The sequence below is a fragment of the Notothenia coriiceps genome, unplaced genomic scaffold, assembly GCF_000735185.1.
Source record: "Notothenia coriiceps isolate Sejong01 unplaced genomic scaffold, NC01 NC01_scaffold00028800, whole genome shotgun sequence".
Classification (NCBI taxonomy): Eukaryota; Metazoa; Chordata; class Actinopteri; order Perciformes; family Nototheniidae; genus Notothenia; species Notothenia coriiceps.
The window spans coordinates 713,272-734,407 of NW_011361501.1; the positions used below are offsets into that span (position 1 = coordinate 713,272).

The 21,136-nt window shown below is 37.9% G+C and overlaps 1 protein-coding gene across 1 annotated transcript; it reads left to right on the forward strand.

Annotated features, from left to right (window-relative positions):
* Positions 1-601: 601 nt before the first annotated feature.
* On the forward strand, positions 602-14,376 carry LOC104958481 (macrophage mannose receptor 1-like). The gene is made up of 24 exons (XM_010786224.1): positions 602-665; positions 1,015-1,170; positions 1,701-1,823; positions 2,786-2,923; positions 3,031-3,204; positions 3,569-3,723; positions 4,036-4,149; positions 4,758-4,873; positions 4,956-5,104; positions 5,189-5,388; positions 5,755-5,873; positions 6,232-6,307; positions 6,426-6,573; positions 6,755-6,793; positions 7,429-7,592; positions 7,721-7,782; positions 8,268-8,368; positions 8,874-9,016; positions 9,301-9,406; positions 12,365-12,597; positions 12,945-13,110; positions 13,687-13,803; positions 13,964-14,122; positions 14,366-14,376. The coding sequence occupies exons 1-24, from the start codon at positions 602-604 to the stop codon at positions 14,374-14,376; spliced, it is 3,033 nt and encodes a 1,010-aa protein (XP_010784526.1).
* The last annotated feature ends 6,760 nt before the right edge of the window (positions 14,377-21,136 follow it).

Below are 21,136 nucleotides of genomic sequence, written 5' to 3' on the forward strand. Positions count from 1 at the left end.
GACAAATGGTGACAGACTTCAGGTTCAATGGTCATATAAGTGCCTTGGAGCCCAGGGGAAAAGTGTGGGAAGTGAAATAAGCCTCTACGTTTGTGATGAAACCAGCGACCTCCAAAAGTGGGAATGCACGAACGGGACATTGCTCGCCCTCAAAGGACAAGAGCTTTACATTGAGCTCACTGCAGACAACACAGCAGTTCTCTCTAAAACAGTCGGACCAAACAACCACCTTACACTTTCAGGGACGTCCAGTGGTGCTTGTTCAAGAACATACAGAGGTACAGTATAAAATCATTATAAAATGCTTGTCCACGCTAATTTCTCACTAAGAATTACTGTTTCAATTATTTGTTAATCTTTAGAGGGATAATAACGTAGAACTAAAAATATAAAAACAGATATATGCAATGGATCCTAGTATTTTGCAACATAAATGGTAAAGCAATGCATCATATCTTCGTAAATTAGAAATACTCAAGATTTTCTTTGATTTGTTTGTTTATCCGTTCAGAATTTTTCACCATTGGTGGAAATGCAAATGGTAGGCCCTGCATGTTCCCCTTCCAGTACAAAGACAAGTGGTACACTCAATGCACTACGGATGATAACCCAGACAACCGACTTTGGTGTGCGGTTCAAACTAAATATGATGATCAACTCTGGGGGTATTGCCCAACTAACTGTAAGTAATGCCTGTTTTATGTTACTATAATGAGAGAATGGTTGCAATAAACTGTTTTTTTAATGCAAAGGTGGCTAATGTTGAAGGTGGCTTGTTGTCAACATGTTGACTGGGCAAGATACTATCCCAAATTGCTCCGAACGGCATGGCCAACGATGTGTGAATGTTAGTTTCCCTAAGCAGATGCACATTGTATGGCAGCCTCTGAGTGTGATTGCAGACTTGTATTTGTCAAAGAGCTTTGAGGGGTCTTAAAGACTGGAAAAGTGCAGTTTAAATGCAGTCCATTTTACATTTTGAAAAGCATTTGCCTATTCTGTTTGTGTATGCAGCCAAAGAGCACTGGAATAAACACATTACTACAGGAGCATATTACCAGCTCAACACACAGTCAGCTTTGACTTGGGCCCAGGCTGAAGCCAGCTGCAAGCAGCAGGCGTCTTCCCTGCTGAGCATCACTGATCCCCACCAACAGGCCTACCTCACAGGTAAGCTGACACTAACTTTAATATTTAACAATATCTACTTGATATAAAAAAAGTTTACATTAGTTTAACATCGAACACTAACTTAAACGTTGCTTGTTATACATGCCTTAGTACATTTCGTTCATAATTACATTTAATATGAACCATGTTTACACATAAGCTGTACAATTATGCATATATAAACACAAAAAGTGAAATAAAGTGAAAAAATATTATACAAAGTATTTTAAAACTATTATCAAATACAAATGTTTACAAGCAATACAAATATACAAAAAAGAAATACAGTGAACATTTGACATATAAGTGTTAAAATATGTATATATAACTTTAGCGTATACAATAGGAGCTGTGCAGTTTTAAAAGTGGTTATATAATGCAGATGTGCAAAGAAATTAATTGGAGTTGTGGCTAGTTGGGACAATAGTCAGACTTGTGATTAATGTTTGAGCCGTACCCATTTTTTTAAGTATCATCTTTTCTTCCTGTGCTTTCCACATTTGCATAATCAAAAACACGATAACTCACAGCACTGCTAGGGCTCGAGGGCGGGGGACAGGGGGACAAGCTTTGGACCGGGCTGATCAAGAACCCAGAGCAAGGCTGGCACTGGTCTAACGGGAGGGCTTTCCGTTATCTGAACTGGGACTCTGGTAAGTTTTCTTTTCCACCTCAATACTTTGTGGTGCTAATCGTATGATGCTAAGATTTCTGCATCTCGTATACAGTATACTGCAGTTTTGTACTTTATACACAACAGATTGCCAGTCAGTTGTAAAACTGCTATAATTTTTGCTTGGATAAATATTTAAACTGAGTATTTTAATCTCTTGAGCAGTTTAGATGAAAGACTTATGATAACAGTACATTTATTTATTAAAGAGGCGCTTTCCTTGCTGTTTGCATTTGATTCTGTTCATCTAAGTGTGCACAATATTTTTCATATTTATAAAGTCACACATACATATTCATTTCCAGTGCATTTTAGATCTAAGCTTAGTGTCACACTCCTAGGCTTATGTCACGTTTGTAATTTTGTATGTTTGGGTTTTGCTGTCATGTTTTCCTCCTGGGTTATTGTCTGGTCCTTTTCCCTGTGTTTTTCCTCCCGTCGTTAGTTTCCCTGGTGTGTCTAGTTGTTTGATTGTGTTCACCTGTGACCCTTGTGTTTCTCCTCCCCTGCCCGGCTGTTTCTCGTCTTGTGATTACCCCTCCCTGTATTTAGCCTTACTCCTCCTGTGTTCAGTGTTGGTGCTTCTTTTGTTTGTGACCTAGTTCACCGTAGAGTGTTTTGTTTGTCCAAGTCATGTATTAGATAAGAGCCCTTGCAATAAAGGTATTATCAAGTGTTATCTGCGTTCGGGTCCTACCTGCTTCACTCTGCGTAACACTTAGTACCATAAACAATAAAAATAGGTCTGCTGTGTCTCCGAAATGCCCGTTCCACTTTATCATGATTAATGTCACTGCTGTTAAAAAATAATCAGTACAATGATTTTTTTTAAGCCTGTGATTTATAATGTCATTTTATAGAATTCTTCTTAAAAATAAAGCTTGTTTGATCCAAGACACATGTGAGAACTGACATGTCGAGGTAACCATCCTCTTGTTTTAGGACATCCACTTCCTAATCCTGGACACGACTGTGGAATTGTTGATCCTGCTGTGCAGTACTTGTGGCAAAGTTCAACATGCACAAAGAAACTAGGGTACATCTGCTACAGTGAAAGAGCTGTGACTCCTCCTACTACAGGTAAACAAAACAAACAAATACCTTTCAACCGTTTTGTGTGTTAATATAATGTCTTTGGTTAAATGTATATCATTGACTCAGTCCGTATATTTCTTGATCTGCTGCAGGGACGGGATTTTGTTCAAGACCTTGGATTCCCTACAATGGCCACTGTTTCCACCTTAACCGAGCTCAGAAAAAATGGTCTGATGCTCAGCAAGTGTGCCGCAAAGAAGGAGGCGACTTAGTGAGCATCCGCAATGTGGAGGACCAAAGCTTTGTCATCTCTCAACTCGGCTATGGTGAGGAAAATAAATAATTAGTGAGCTTCAAAAATAAGAGTTTGCAAAGAACAATACACCTGAGAGATCAAAACCTTTCACTGGCACAACACTTAACATTACCTTCCCACCTAATGATATTGATTCAAGTAAGATCATTTGTTTCCCAACATATAGCTTTGTGTTCTGGTTTGTGATGAGCATCACAGTCTCAGCCATCTAGAGAATTACAACTTGCCAAAATTGCACACAGATTTCTGGGCCATTAAGTATCTCTTAATAACAATGAGGAGTTGCACACATACTAAGTAGAGCAGAGCTCCACAATAATGATATTTCATAGGCAGTTGAGTGAAAGGTGTCTTTTTTCTCTCCATGTTTGCAGCATCCACTGATGAGCTTTGGATTGGACTGAATGATAAAAAGACAGAGAGGCTGTTTGACTGGATTGACCACTCTGCTGTCACCTTCACCAGCTGGGAGCTTGGTAAACCTGCCGTCTTTTCTGACGCAGAGGACTGTGTTCTCATCAGGGGAGAGGTACAGTAAGGAGCTCCATGTGGATATGTTACACTTGCTACCCTCTTGAAAAAGTATCATTATTTGTTTTGGTGATGAAGTCATTAAACTAACCTGATTTTAAAACAATCCAGCAAATTGTGCAAACTTTACAACCAGCAGCCTATTATTGACAGTAATGTGTAACGCAGCCTGTACATTAGCACCTGGAATCTATAATAGCATATCGAACACAACTGCTGATCTTACAAGGACCATTCTGTTGAAAAGGTTCCAATAAATGACTTCACTGCAGTGCAAAAAAAAAAAGGTTTGTGTGCCTTTATCTTTCAGAATGGAAACTGGGCTGACCGTGTGTGTGATGAGAAACATGGCTTCATTTGTATGAAGATGAGTGCCTCTCAACCCTCTGGAGATGAAGTGGAGCAGGATGTAGGCTGCAAAACTGTAAGTGACCCTTTGTTTTTCTTCTTATATAAAACATTTTTGTATATGGGTGGGTAAAAAGGTTAAACACTGAATGTTATCATATAACGCCCGGTATTGTACCTCAAAACTGTCTGATTATCAATTTGTTTCCACAAGACGGAACTTCAACATTCAAGTAAAGAAAGTTCAATTAGATCCTTGGTTTTGTTTCTTGAGAAAGGACAATATTCATTTGAAAGTAAATAACATGATGATACTTATTGGTAGGCCCAAGCACTGCTTCACATACTGTAGCTTGGAAGGCCATGTTAAAATGTACACAATTTCAGCCACCCGTAGATCAAGAACATAGGCTACAATATACTGATGGTGCAAGCAAGCGTGCTGAACTCCTCTGTTCATATCCGAATCATTTGAGTAAATAGGACAGTTACTTTTTGTTCCAAGAGAGAAAACATATTGGAAAGTGAAAGCCAGGAATCAAAGTTTGAAATACTCAATGAATAAGCAACCATGTCAAATCCCTGAAGACATACTGTATTGTGGTCATGTTTTTTTTGCTTTGTGTTCTCTGGAAATGTATTTAAGACAACACATCTTCCCAATTATTTTCCCCTACGTCCCAGGGTTGGAAAAGACACGGCTCCTACTGCTACTTTGTAGGAACAGAGACAAAGACATTTGATGAAGCCAAAAATGACTGCAAGACATCAGATTCCTACTTAGCTGATGTTTCAAATGGGTAAAAATACTCAAACAACAATCTTTGTTTCTGTACATCATCATGAGAATTCCTGCGACCCTAAATGTGTAAATGTTTCCAGAGTGGATAATGCCTTCCTCGTCAGCTTGGTTGGGTTGAGACCAGAGAAATACTTCTGGCTGGGCCTCTCAAACCAGAATGACATTGATCAATTTGTGTGGACCAACGCCAACTCAGTGAGGTTTACTCACTGGAATGCTGAAATGCCAGGTATGGTGACATTTTTAAATCCATCTGTAAGATGAAAATGGATTCACAACTGACATTTGACCATTTCTTCCTCAACAATTCAAGGTCACCAACAGGGGTGTGTTGCAATGACTACAGGGGTTTTTGCTGGCCTCTGGGATGTGATGCCCTGCACCAATAAGGAGAAATACATCTGTAAACATCTGGCAGAGGGGGCTGTTTTAACCCCTGCACCACCCACTCAAGCCCCTCTCAAGTGTGCCGACGGCTGGACTCCAATCGGAGCCAGAAACTTTTGCTATAAGGTAGAATCCAACACAACTTAAAATAAGTGAAACAAGTGCACCTGCATTGCATTGCACCTGATTCACAAAGGAATGCATGATATTTTAAAACGTAATGACTTTTTCTCTTATTTACAAGTTGGCAAATTTTTCAAATTAGGACTGTCAACGTTGTTAACATGCGATTAATCTTGAATCCCTTAACATGTGATTAACGGAAATTACTCACAATACCAAATGTGGCCCTTACTTCCTCCAGTATTTCCAGTGCTAATGTTGACAATAAATTGCATTGCAGTGAAAAGCAAAAAAAAAGCAGAGAAATTGACAAAAACTACAAGACCACTAGACATCAGTTGACAGTTGAACTTCCTGCCTTGTTTGAAGTTGTTTCCAGAGCCATCAGAAAGCAAAAGGACCTGGTATGACGCAAGAGATTATTGCAGGACTATCGGAGGAGACCTGCTCAGCATCCACAGCGGTCTTGAGCTAACCTTTGTGAAAAGGTACAGTATGACCTGGTCTCATTCAATCATAGCTGTAATAGATACAATTTCCAGTCTCAATCACACACTACTTGCGTCAAAGATTACTGTAATTCTTTTTAAATGCTTTAAATTCTTCCCTGTTTGTCATGGTTAAAATCAGGTGGTAAACATTATCATTGACAGAAAATCTAGCTCTGTAGCCTATGGTAAATGAAAATCAAATAACATGAAAAGTACAAAACTGGATTCAAAGTGATACAAATAGTGTTTAGGAGAGCATTTGGTTGGCATCATAAGATAACAAAAGAAGTGTGTTGCTAAAACATTCAACAGGTTGCATATTTAAATCATTAATATGAGTCCGTCCATTATACAGAGCCTCTGGAACAGTCTGGATTGGACTTAGTGCTCCAGACCCAGTCACGGGCTACGTATGGAGCGATGGGTCTCCAGTGAGTTAAACGTCTTCTTCTTCTACAATGGCTGAGTGTATCATATTTAGTTGATTAAACTAAATTAAATTAAAAATAAATCCTTTTGTCATTGTCAATTGTTTATTTCTGTTTTCAGGTGAACTTCCTACACTGGCACGATGGAGAGCCAAACAATAAAAACAATGTGGAATCGTGTGCTGAATTCAGAACATATCTTAGGTCTGGGTCTTGGAGTGATGTGAACTGTGCGAAGAATAATCAATGGCTGTGTCAGATCCGTACAGGTAATGCATGGTCATTTGGTTATAAAGAAAAAGTGTGTTCTTTTGAGATATTTGTTGAAAGTAGTTGTTTTTCAGCAAAGTCTTCATTAAATGTGTTGAGGAAAATGCAATGTATCAAACCAGAAGTTCTCACTATCACTTTTATACTAAAAATATATTTTGTCTATCCATGACCTAACAGGAGCAACTCCAAAGCCGCCTCCAGACCCTGTCATCCCTGGTAAGTGGGTATATGGAAATATGATTATTAGTACAATTTAAATTAAAATCCATGTTTTGCTTCATGCTGCTTTTTAATATAGATACAATCAGTCAATTGTCCTTTGCTCTCTTAAAATAAACAGCACACAAAAGGCAATTTATATTCTATAATGGTTAGTTTCACTAAAACGCTGTGTAAATTAGCTTTTTTTCAATTGACAGTGGTACAATATAACCGTTGTAGTACTTGATACAAATATTAACTCATACATTTGGCAGGTTTTTTTGCATGAATGATGAGATACACCTTTAACTCAGATTGCATAAATTATATTAAAATTGTTTAGCTCAATTTTTTCTTTTATGGCGTCCCAATTTTTATTTGACATCTAGTTGCAATGTGCGATCATTGGTTTATAGGAACTAGTGCCTTAATCACCAAAATATCAACACATGAAAATTAGTTTATTTGCTCTTGTAAAAGTAATCAGAATTATTATCTATTCTAAAGAAATGTTGTTGAAGTTACCATGTGGCAGGTGCTGCATTACCTTTAAATCTAAACTGCCATCAGACTTCATACACAAAAGCAACCAATTAAAAATATTATAGTTATATTAGAGATACATTTTTATCTTTCTGACATGTTTTCAGACTACAACAAGACCTCAGATGGGTGGCTAGAATGGAATGGAACTCAATATTATATTAACAAGAAGAAGATGGCCATGGAAAAAGCTCGTCGCTTCTGCCAACAGAGGCATGGGGACTTAGTAACAATCGACAGCGAAGCTGAAAGGGTCTTTTTGTGGAATCAGGTAAGCAGTGACATCTCGACTACATTAAACTAAGAGATTATCAATTTAAGTACAACAACTACGGCATTTACATTTAACTGAAATGTAGGTTCTACTGGTAATTAACCTGTGCCTCTGTCTGTGTGTAGATATCCAAAAGTCAAGGTTCTTACTGGATAGGTCTGGATGTTGACCTTGATGGAACATATGAGTGAGTATGGATGAAACACAAATAATAAAGAAAAATGTAATATGACTCTTGGGAGTTCCAAGAATAATTACTTGTTTACAAGGGTGTCATTAATACAAACACAAAGGATATATAATCTAAGTCGATAGCATTTCTGTAACTTATTGTTGAATTTGGCTTTCATTTTAGACCTAGCAGAGATACTGACTAAGTTGCTCATTATTTATTAAACCATTTAAAATCATAATCTTATCTTGGTGCATGTATGTAAACTGTTTTTTGCTAATTAGTAAAAAAAATGTTTTAATCAAAATAAATATTCAAATACAATTACTATGATTTATTTCCTAATCATTTGATGTGTGTTTAAATGTGAATAACCATAATAGATTGCATTAACAAATTAAAACCTTTACACATTGTAAACATTTACATTGACCACCCTGGAACATCACTGAAAATGTATTTGTTTTTGACAACATTCGGTTTGTTTATGTTACTTAAAGGTGGATGGATAGTTCTCCAGTTTTGTATCAAAGTTGGAATGAAGGTCAGCCTGATTTCAAGTATCATGATGAGAACTGCGCCATCATGGGCTATTCAACCGGTGAGTGAACTGATAAGATTCACCTTAACTGACATTATGCAAATAGGAAATTCAAGCATTGAAATTGTAATCCTTAAGATTTCAGTCTTGGATTATTCAGCAACACGTCATAACAACAAGTGCAGTTTAATAGAGCAAGAATTTGTTGAGAAGCTACTTTGTCAACAGGTGGGCTACAATCTATTGGCAGACACATGTCCATCTAGAGGGGAAGTTTTGGCACCTGATTCACGTTTTTTTGCAAGCCACTCGGGACTAGAATAATTCCTTGTTCTTAAGTAGGTATTTAGAATCTAGCGTAGGAATGGCAAACTGTACCATTACTGATAAAAAACTGTTCTACATAGCAGAAGGGAAATTACTCAAATTGATCGCACTAAAGAGCCTGACCATTAATAGCACTTCGGTTTCATTTTTGAACATTTCTAAATGATTGACTTTTATTTTATTTTGAAAAAGCACATTGTATTTTGCTCACATTTTCAAGTCTCTGATTGGTTCACAGGGTTCTGGCATAATTACAATTGCGGGTTTGAGTACGACTCCATTTGTAAACGCAGTGGCTCACCACCTGCCAACACAACGGTGGCCCCCACAGTTGCCCCTAAAGGTGGCTGCCCACCCCACTGGAAACAACTTAACCATAAGGTCAGAGATAACTTTAAGCATTTAAACGTGTTGAATGCTCTGGAATACACCTCAAGTAGAACATAATTTACCTCTCAGTGCTTGCATTGATAATAGCCTTTGATGGACAGCATTGTTTTTTAAAAATATATAAAAGGTTATACATTTTTATCTGGTGCTCTTTCGAGATTGAGCTGTTTTCTCATGTACAATTGGAATCAATGTGCAACATATGACACTGTTTGAGTGCCAGTATTAAGTGTATTTTAATTGGGGAAAATTATCTTATTATTCCTTACCTCTAGTGTTACAGCATCATTAAAGACCAAAAAGAAACATGGAACGGGGCAAGGAAACAATGCAAAGATATGGGTGGAAACTTGGCCTCTATATCCTCAAGACACGTGGAAGGTTTGTTTTCACTTTTTTTTCCCCCTGGTAATATAGCCGCCAGTCTTTTAAATTATGTTTGTGTTATTTTGTGTTAATGGTCAGGATAATTTATTGCATGAGATGGCAGGTGACAAAGATACAACATACATACATGTATGCCAAGATTACATTGGACATTTTTGATGGTTGTGATTACAAAACTTTGTATAGAGTGCCACAGTGACGCGTCCTAAAACCCGGAAGTAAGTTAGCATGTTACCACTTCCGGTTCCCTCGACAAAAAAGCAATGCAATTTCTCCATAGGATTTTGGAAAATAGCTCGAAATAAGGTCTGTGGTTGACACACATTGAAGAGACGGATCACGTTTTGTTCTACGACATTAAATACATCAGCAGTGACCCCACTGGTGTTTTTTGAAGAGTTTACGTGTCTGAAAAATGATGGTTGTTACCGAGTGGCTGAATAGGACTACAGAAGTTGTCGAGGCCATTGTACGTCATTACATCGAACACGTAAACACTCTCGCTAAGTTTGTGTGCCCTGTTCAGCTTGAAAGCAAGCACTTGCCTCCTGCAAACTGTTAAAACAAACGCTTCAACTTGTACAACTTTGAATCTGTATTTTTGAATATGGACCTTAAGTTGGCGTGTCGTTGAAGCAGCGACCCTGCTGTAGTTCGTTTATAGCATAACGTTAGCATTTGGCTTCTATAAAAGTAGGGTAGACATGTGGATATTATCCGGCTGAACAAAACGTGAACCGTCTCTTCAATGTGTATCAACCACAGACCTTATTTCGAGCTATTTTCCAAAATCCTATGGAGAAATTGCATTGCTTTTTTGTCGAGGGAACCGGAAGGAGTTTACTTCCGGGTTTTAGGACGCGTCACTGTGGCACTATAGATGAACATTTTAAGAAGTTGAAGTGTCTCATGTCTTTACGATGTACAACAAATCTAAAGCTAGCAGCCTCTTGAGGTGCTGTTCACCAAAATAGAGTGGTTTTAACCAGCTCTATACTATTGATAGTGATGTGTGAGGGGCACTGAATTATGTTTTCCTCTTTGTAATATACCTACATGTCAAAAACAGAACAGTGCACATCCTGAAGTACAGCAATTTGAGGTTCATCTACAGGAGTTAATCTTTCATGAAAATATCTGATCTTAAAGTCATTCTGTTACATTTTCAGTGTTTTTGATAACTCAAATGGCTGACACACCTACTACAGACCTTTGGATTGGTTTACGCAGATCATATTCTCAAGCATTTTATTGGACTGATGGGCAACCAAGGCAATATGTGAACTTGGATTTGGAAGTAAGTGGACAAAAACAAAAAGTAGTGTTATAATGCGAGTGTGCCCTTGTGATCAATTGTGTGTGTTTTTATAAAGATTTGACATCTTATTTCTCTCTTGTTTGATTTTCCATTTTAGAGTTTCCGGGAAATAATTTTTCGACATCATCGGGTAACGTGTTCAAATTTAATTGAGGCCTAACTGTTTACAATTATTAATTATTGAAACACAATCTTTAGTAGTCCTGAGACAAATACATTTATTACAAAAATAATTAATATCTGGGTTAACATTGCAGATTCACTGGGATCATCAAAGATTAATGGAAATACTTCGTATATCACGAATGGTAAGACGTTTTTAAAGAGTCCGAAGTTTTTAACCAATACATCCATGTAGACACTGTCGGCAAAGCTCATAGAGCAGGAGAACGTAGCCTATTTGGGCAAAATAACAATAATTGATGCTCTACTTTATAAGCGCAATGGTTACGACAAAGCACACAACTGATTGTGTTATTTGGCAAATTTCCTGGAGACCGTCGTAGTTGGGACTTGGGCCCCCTAGTAAAATATGTCCTGCATTACTTTTCATATTTAATTTGAAATTATTGCTAGTGGTAGAAGACGTACTCAAAAAACTTTTCTGAAGTATATCTATTATTTTTCACAGTAAAAACACAATTTTTATTAAAGAGTGAAAGAAAAGCATTACCATCACAATGTATGCTACTTATTTTTACATACAGTTTTTGCCTTTAATATATTGATGAATAGTTTTAATGGATAATAATACTTAGTACTTAGCATTTTATATTTAGCTGAGTGTGAAGTTGCTTGGATGAGCCCATGTGAGAAAGCAGATAGCAGCAATACCATAGCCCAAGCATTTAGCCTCTTCTGAACAGGCATGAAAGGGTGGAATATTTTCCCTTAAAGTTAAGAATAAAGACCCAATGGCTTTCTAAAGCAGAGCAGCCTCCACACTTAGACGACTGTACTAAGTTGCTCAAATAACTCTGTATTTAATATATATGTTGAAAGATTGACCTGTGGCTACAGTACGTGAAAGAAACTTAGTGCATGCTTTATTTGCTGCATTTTTCTAAATTAAAATAATTGTAATGCCTCTTTAAATTGTATCCTGACCGTTTTCTCTTCTCCTAACTAATCGCAATTTGTGCTTAACCAGGAACAATGTGCTGTGATCACAACCAATTCTTCCTTTGGTATTGGGAAATGGATTGGAAAGTCTTGCAATGACACCAATGGATTTGTATGTCTTAAAAGTGTTGGTGAGTTCATTTTCTAGCTTTACTTTAGTACTCAAATATTGGAATATTTTGTTAAGAGTTTTTCTTGTATCTTTCTTAAAGCAGCCATAGCTAAAATGTTTTATGATTAATATGAATTAAATCACGGAAAAAAGAGACAAGGTTGCAATAAACCTACCGATAACTATTTGTTGAAACTCCAGCTTCCCTGGATAAACTATTAACTATTGGTTAACAAGTATGCCATATCAACTTAAATCGGATGCTGTCTTCAAAACATATATCTGCTGTCCACAAATAAAAAAAATCTGTTATTGCAAGTTTAGGGAGGAAAGCATCTTTACAACTATGATCTTAATGAAAAACTCAATTTCATTCCATCTTATTTCTCACCCTCAACAGATCCTTCTTTCCCAGACTCCCCTGAACCAACGACTTCCAGTGACTATGTCAAAATATTAAATGACTCTGTAAAGGTTGTGACTCAAAATATGAGCTGGGATGCAGCCAAAAAGCATTGTGAAGATGATGGTGCCAGACTGGTTAACCTGCGAAACAATTGGTCACAGGCGTATGTTGAGATGCTGGCTTTGAATCTTAAAGCTCCTCTGTGGATTGGGCTGAACAAAAATCAGGTAAAGTGCTGAAAGCCTTTAAAAAAAGCACAAGGCAAAGGGATTGTGCTTATTTCCACAAACCTCTGTAAAAATGATAACCAAAAGACAGGTGTGGCTCATGGCTGCTTGATTGCCAGGCATTGGGTTATAACCAAAAGTTAAAGGATCACCAAAGCTATTGCAATTTTTTCTGAGGTCAACATGAAAAATGTAAGAAAAACATTACACAGTTTACTCAAAATCACAAATGTCAACCTCATAGTGGCTACAAAATGTAAGTCAGGGGATCACTAAATACATCAGGAATCACCCTTTAGGGACCATACATGGCTGTACAAAAGTGTAAGGCAATTATTTGCTTTCAGACCAATGGGTATTTCAGATATATTGATGGCTGGTTCCTGAAATTCTCTCACTGGGGCAACAATGAACCGAGCAGGGACAGACCTTGTGTCTACGTGGATGTGGATGGAAAATGGAAGACCGCTGACTGCAAGCAGATCATGAACAGTGTTTGCATGAAGTCTACAGGTACAACAACTAATGTTTATTCGAATTAATGAATGTACAACTTATCCTAAATGCCAACTTGTTTCAACATTAAATGATCAACCTGTAAATGTCAGAATACCTCCCGTGCTTAACCGTTTGGCGTATAATTTAAATATTTAAACATTTTGACACAAATCGCTGTTTATAAAAACACTCGAATTATAAAATAAATGGATTGTACGCGTTTACCGTGTGTTTGAGTTATGTGACATAAATACTGATACTGATAAATAAATGATTTGAGAGTGTGAAAATATTTAATTAGTAGACTCCGGTGTCATTATTGTCTCTCTCAATTACAGATGTGCCACCAACAGAGCCAAGTGTTTTCACTGGCATTTGCCCTGAAGACTCGGATGCATTAAACACAGGCGGGAAGAACAACTGGTTACCATTTCACGGATACTGTTACAAATTGTTCTCAGAAAGAAAAGAGTGGGGAGATGCATCTGCCAGCTGTTTAAGACATGGTAAGTCATTTTTGTGGATAGTCTAAGATATTTATAAGACTAAAATGGATATAGCTCTCAGTAACGACTCTTTTATTTTGTAAAGGTGGATCACTAGCCAGTATTGAACATCCCTTTGAGCAAGACTTCATTCAAAGCAACACACACATATTTAAAGACAGCCACAGCTCGTTCTGGATTGGCCTGTTTAAAACTCACAAAGGTAAATGTATACATCCATCAAACAGTTTTAAAATGATACATTTTAAAATTCTTCTTTCTCATAAGCTGTTGTTCACAACGTTTGGTTATTGTCTCATGTAAAGTATTGAGACAGAAAAAGCACCTGGTATAAACAAAGTATTATAAAAATCTGTCTCTAGGGGAGTGGTTGTGGTTAGACAAAACAATCATGGACTACGCTTATTGGGATGAAGATCAACCTGATGATGGCAGCCACGGAGGGATTAGTACTTCAGACGGGACATGGAAGACAAGCAATCAGGGGTTTAGAAGACCATACATCTGCAAAACACCCCAAGGTAAAATATGTTTTCCTATTTGGACTCTTTGGTGTGCATTGTATAGATTTTTTTTATAATGCCATCAGACTCAAATAATGAAATAATAGTGACTGACCGACCACAGCTTTCTGTTTGTTTAAGACTTGCCTTTCGCTTATTAGCTACTGGAAATGTGCCAGACACTGACTTGTTCCAACAACAAATGTTAACATATGTAATCATGTAATTGCTTGCCCCATCTTGTGCACTCCCAACTTGTAGAAATAGTGTGATTTTGTAGGTGAGCAGAATATGTGAGTATGCATTGTCCTTATAGTTGTGCACTAAAAAGTGTTTGGTCTTCCCATGGTATACTGTCACAAAGTAATAACATTTGACAAACTAGGTGGTTGTCTTCTATAATAACCCATTACACAAGAAAACATGCATTTGTTATGGACAACTTTGAATCTGGTTTTCAGTCCGTCAGTTTTGGTCACTGCTAGGTTGATATTGTGTCAGATTTTGGTGTTCAATAGTCAAATCTCCTCTTTTTCTCTCTAGTACTGGCACCAACCACACGAACAACACTACCAAATCGTAAGTAACACACCTTTCACTTTACAATTGCAATTGTACTCAAAAGTGTGATTCAATTATTTTGGCTCATCATCGTCTTCTATTTCAACCTTCGCAAACAGGTGATCCCCTTCAGCATGGCCACATAGCTTTGGCAGTTGTGGTGAGCATTATTGGGATTGCCACAGGGGCAGTGATTGCCTTCCTCCTCTATAAGAAGTTTGTTCATCGCCTATCCATCCCTGTCAACTTAAACACCTTTAACAACCCGCTGTTCTTCAGCAAGGAGAAGTCACAAACTGGTGTGGTTGAAACCGAAAAACTGGTAGAGCATGCAGAGGAAGACAGCCCTGAACCTGTTGTATCAGTGTAATTAAAAAAACACTAAAAAGTAGGATCAAATGGTAAACATACCTGACATTTCAGAGATTTCACAGTGTGTTTGAAATGGGAGAAATTTCAATAGATTTAGCAATGACTAGCTCAAATGTCCAAAGCCACGAGGACTGTACATGGATTGTAATAATTGAATTCATATATTTTGTAATGACTATGAAGAAACATATTCATTGGAGGTACTGGGAAGACTTAAAATTGTTAGGATAATAGTGTATTTAAATATTTGCCACGGACAGACTCCTGTGCAATCACGTGCCTATTCAATGCAGTTATTACCAATTCACTTTAGGAAACTAAAACAGGATTAAACTGTTTGATTGCTGCTTTATTCTAAACACTGAAATTAAGAACAATCTATTATTTATTAAAAAAATAATACAAATAGAACAGCAGTTGGAAGACTGATGATCAACATGTTACTTAAATAAGAATAGCTGGTCCATCTTCTAAAAATGTCTGACAACTTTAAGTGAGCCGTAGCAAAGATGTGGCTAACTTTGGGTTAACCCCCTTGGTGAAATCAGCAGGTGGTTAAGCAAGGCAAGGTTAACTTGCCATTGGTCTAGTGGTGATGTAACATCCCCCTCCCTCTGGAACTCTCTCCCCAAACACATTTGTCACTGCACCAATCAGACCATGTTCAAGAATTGCTTTAAATGTGTTATAAATATTGTGTGTTATAACGTTTTTTTTTGTTATATCTGTAAATGCCTTTGAGTACCATGGAAAGAGATATATAAATAAATTGTTTTATTATTATTAATAATGAAAGACTTGCATGTAAGATGTGGCCCTTTGCTTTGTTTATTGAGCAATTTATACTAGAACATCTCACTTTTGACTTCTTACTCAACACTACTGTTCTCACAGCTCACTTCTCAAATTCACAGATGCCACTTCCTTTTTAACCAAAACATTATTGTCAAAAATGAACACACACTTAAGTATTTAAATAAAGTTTTCCTTGACTAAATAAGTTATATTTCAGTGGTTATATAAACAAGCCTACTGTCTGTGCTGCTCCTGCAAGTCCATATTTAAAGGTCTCCTATTATGCTATTTTTAGGTATATATTATGGGTCTCAGATATATACACACATGGCACATTGTTTCTGATACAGCAACGTTTCTGATAGGGCCGTGGGTGTAAAGCCAGCCACATTTCCGATATTACGTCATGACCGCAGCAAATCTGGATCAGCTCCGTTGTACCCCCGTTTTTAGAGATTTGGGTACGGGGGAAAAGAAAGGGTTTTGTTTTCTGACACTTTGTGGGTTCCCTTACACACCGGGGACGCGTATTTATGTATAAAAGACATAAAAAAGTGCATTTTGCATGATAGGAGACCTTTAAGGTTGAGGGGCCAAAGAGGACGGACTTGCAACGTCGACTCTCTTATGGCTAATCTATAGCCGCATATACAGTACCAGTCAAAAGTTTGGACACACCTTTTCATTCAATGTTTTTTGTTTATTTAAATCGTTTTCTACTTTGTAGATTAATATTGAAGACATCAAAACTATGAAAAGAAAACATATGGAATTATCTAATTAACAAAAAAGTGTTAAAAAATCCAGAATATGATTTTTATTTTATATTCTTCAAAGTTGCTCCCTTTTACCTTGATGACAGCATTGCAGACTCTTAGCTTCTCTCAGTCAGCTTCATGAGGTTGTCAACTGGAATGGTTTTCAATTAGCACGTGTGCCTTGTCAAGATTCAATTTGTGGAATTACTTGCCTTCTTATTGTGTTTGAGACCATCAGTTGTGTTGTGCAGAGGTAGGGTTAGTGCACAGTGGAAAGCCCTATTTGACTACTGTTGTAATCCAAATTATGGCAAGAACGACTCAACTCACTAAAGAGAAACGACCGTCCATCATCACTTTAAGAAATGAAGGCCAGTCGACCCGGAAAATGTCAAGAACTTTTAATGTATCCAAAAACCATAGAACGCTTTGATGAAACTGGCTCTCCCCCCCACCGGGAAAGGAAGAGCAAGAGTTATCTCTGCTGCAGAGGATAAATGGGAGAGCCAGTTTCATCAAAGCGTTCTATGGTTTTTGGATACATTAAAANGGACTAAAACCAAATATAAAGAAGTGTGTTCTTCTTGTCCAGTGTATGAATACAATGCTGCATTGATTTTGAGTCATTGGGTCAGTCGTTTTTTATAAAAATAACCTTAAATTATAGAAGCACTACAATCCAATTAAAAGAGATGTGTGTTTTTAAATCATATCTGGTAATTATTTGGAGACACTAGGTCACATGAGTTATGAAGAATATAAATACAACATTCAGTAAGACTGTTATTAAAAACACTGCATTAGAAGAGCTTGCTTCTCTCTCTGACTTTCTCTTTAACCCAAACCCCTGAAGCAAAACCTCCAGAGTTAAGGTGTGTGGCATCAGTTACCGTGGCAATGCTGTCAGGTAAACGAGGGAAAAGGAGCACACCCCACAGGAAATGAAAACTACCAAAACGTCACAAAAACAACTAAATCCTCTCAAGGGAATATCCAAACCTGGGTGTAGTAAACATCTGATCATGATTAGACAAAGAATAGAGATTATAACCAATTGAGAGGCCAAGTCCCTCCCTTTCCGGGGGACCTCCATGGGACCTTATTTCAGATAAATTAAGTATTGAAGTCAATGGAGAGAGAGATTATCTTTCGATCCCGTTTGAATTGTGCCACGAATTACACATATGATGCTTGTCAATTTAAAAGATAATTTTGCAAGTCAAAAAAATTAAAAGGTGTCTTAAAACTGTGAAGTAACATTTTTTTTTGTGTGAAACCGCTCAATGAACTACATCTCCCATCTCGCACCACACCAAGACGGCCGCCACGTTAGCACATTTCACTTCTTTCTTTCAGAATGAGCTGAAAAGTATTACAAGAGGTGAAAATCACTACAAGTCTGGGCATGTTGAGAGCTGTACATACATAAAAGGGGAGTTAGTCGGTTCCGTAAGAGCCAGCATGCGGGACCGGGATTCTGGGATTTGTAGTCTTTCTAGTATTTTTCATAGTCTTATGTTTCAACAGTTTTACGACAAACTGACTTTTTTTGACATGGAAATGATTTTTTAAGATTGACAAACATCATATTTGTAATTCGTGGCACAATTCAAACGGAATCGAAAGATAATCTTTCTCTCCCCATTGAATTCAATACATAACTTTCCCGAAATAATGTCCCATGGGTCGGAAGTAGATGGGCGGGTCTTTGCCTCTCTATTGGTCTACATTTTTCATCTGTCTTGTAACTTTTCCGGTATTTAAAAATAAAGACTGCTTCCGGAGGCGGGAACTGTGGCTATATAGGTTTTATACTCAAATTGAAGCAAAATATGTATTGGTATTAAATATTGTGTTTCCCCTTTCCCCCCACAATAGATGTTTGCCAATACTCTGGAGCCACACAGGTCAGAGAGCAGCCCTGTGAGCTGAGATCCAGGCTGGAACAGGAAATACTAGAACCGTTGCCCAAAAAACTTAAAGAAGAGCCAATTGAATACGACATAAGTCAGGTATCAGAACAACAACAAGGACTGGGGGAAGTGGATAACTGTATAAGCACAGATTGTGTAAAATATGAAACAGAAGAAGAAGACGTAAGCATGCCCTGTATCACTGATCCATTCCACATAAAGGTGATTGAGTTCAGACCGGACTCATCAGGCACTCTCGAGCCTAGACAGGAGGAGAACTGCTCCCCGTCGGTCTCAGATGCGATCACAGATAACCCGCAGCTACACAAAAGTGAACAAAGCACAAGTCAAAGTCGGGAACTTCAAAAACCTGAAAAATTGTCAACAAAAAATGTAACGGTAAGCTGTTTTGATGCCTTAGATGTTATTGTTTACGATTGTCCTAATGTTTTTTCAATGTGATTGAGCATGGGTTACTTTTTGGAAGATTCTTTCTGTGTAGATTTTAAAATGTGTTTCAAAACTGCTACCGTCTTTTAACTCTAAACAAATCTACGTTAGGTTACAAAAAAATAACCTGAATCCGAACCTTAGATTTGGCTCAATCAAGCCCAGCTTATTAACTCAGTAAACTTTTATTTTCCATCTCTTTCCTAGTAATATTGACTGCCGAAACCATCCACAGTCTTACTGAAACAAATAAGACTGCCACGACATGATGGATATATATCGTAGTTTCTTTATTACATTACATTTAGCTGACGCTTTTATCCAAAGCGACTTACAATAAGTGCATTCAACCAAGAAGATACAAACTTGAAGAAAACAGAATCATATAAGTACATCAGTTTCATAGAGCCAAAACATTTCAAGTGCTACTCAACTAGCTTTTGATAAGCCAGTCCTTTATTGGTATTCAGGAATGCAAACTTGTCACCTTTCGGTGAAATTCGCCGTTTTGAATCCAAAATAGGTCATTTGTGTGATTCATGTAGATCTGCAATAAAAATATTTTTGGGGTATGGGGGGGGTCTGGGACCCGGAGTAATCTGTGGCCGCGAGCTGTTATGTGCCATCATGACACGCATGGTGTTCTTTTTTTATATATTATAATGAAGCGCGAGCTGTGTGCTCGAGTCTTCCTGCCTGTCGGCTCTGCTCGTGGATGTATAGAGAGGCGAAGTCCCGCCCATCTACTTCCGACCCATGGGACCTTATTTCGGAAAAACCATTTCAATTAATTTGACAATTCTTTTGTGTAATTAATAGGGTGTGAAACCAGGCGGAGTGAGTGACATGGTGTTCATTTCCACTAAGCCAAAGCAGTTTACAGTTGCTGACAGTGTAAGGTAATATCTTTTCCTAAGTAATTGTATGTAGCCTGCTACAACTTTGTGATTGTTGTCTGAGTGTAAAATTGTTCTTAAAGTCCTAATTATCATATAAACATGTTCAAAGGAGTACAGGTTACACGGCCGTGCGGGGGGAGCTGCATGAGCAAGATGCACTACCTCTTAGCCGGGTTATAGTGCGTCACCCAGATGCCTCTCCACCACCACCTCTACCTGTGGATGGCTATAGGCTGGAGCCTACCACCTGTGAGTTAGTGTGCAGTCACCAACAGCACCTCCATCTACTGTCACTTGCGACAACATTGCTCATGGCAAGGAAAATCGAGGTGGCCACAAGGGAGCAGAGCGACAGTGTGGAATGGCACCGTGTTAGGAGGCCAAGAATAACTTCTTCCCGTTTCAGGGAAGTATGCCATGTTCGAGGTCAGAGTTCGGCTGAAAACTTGGCACAACGGATTCGGAAGGGAGTGGCACAAACGGCGTCAATGAAGAGGGGACTGGCACTGGAATCGGTTGCCATCCAGGAATACTGCCGGATTAAAAACACCAATTACTGGCCGTGTGGGTTTGTCATTCACCCAGATGCCCCCTGGTTAGGGTCATCTCCTGATGGTCTGGTGTTTGACCCAACTGAGAGCCCACCTTTTGGACTTGTAGAAATAAAATGCCCGAATGCGAAAAGTTATGTGGACTGTAGCTACTTAAAAATGCAAAGTGAGACATTAAAACTGAAGCAGTCTCATAGCTACTATTGGCAGGTGCAAGGCCAGCTCCTACTCACAGGGATGGAGTGGTGCGATTTCATAGTTTTTGCGGAGGAGGATATCCTTATACAGCGTATCTACAGAGACTGCGAGGTGGCTACAACCATTAGGGAGAAGGGAGATTATTTTTATTTTTACATAGACTGATATGCACTACACTACACTACATTAGTGTACCACACTACACATTACTGATCTAACATGAATATTTTCCTGTTCTTTCAATTGCTAAAACCAGAACCAAGTGTGTTCTATAAGTCAAAAAGGTCCTTTACTCAAAGGACCAATGTGAGGAAGAAAGGGGTGTTTATTGGCAGACATTTAATGTCATATGGAGTATGATCATTAGTGTATAATCACCTAAAACGAATGGCTCACTACTCAACTTACTCAATACTTATCCATTAACAAAAGTTGTGGATGCTAACTAACTTATCTCGCATTGATATAACACTCTTTCAGAGGAAATGTTGGAAATGCACACATTATATATATTTTGCATCTACTTTCTGGATAT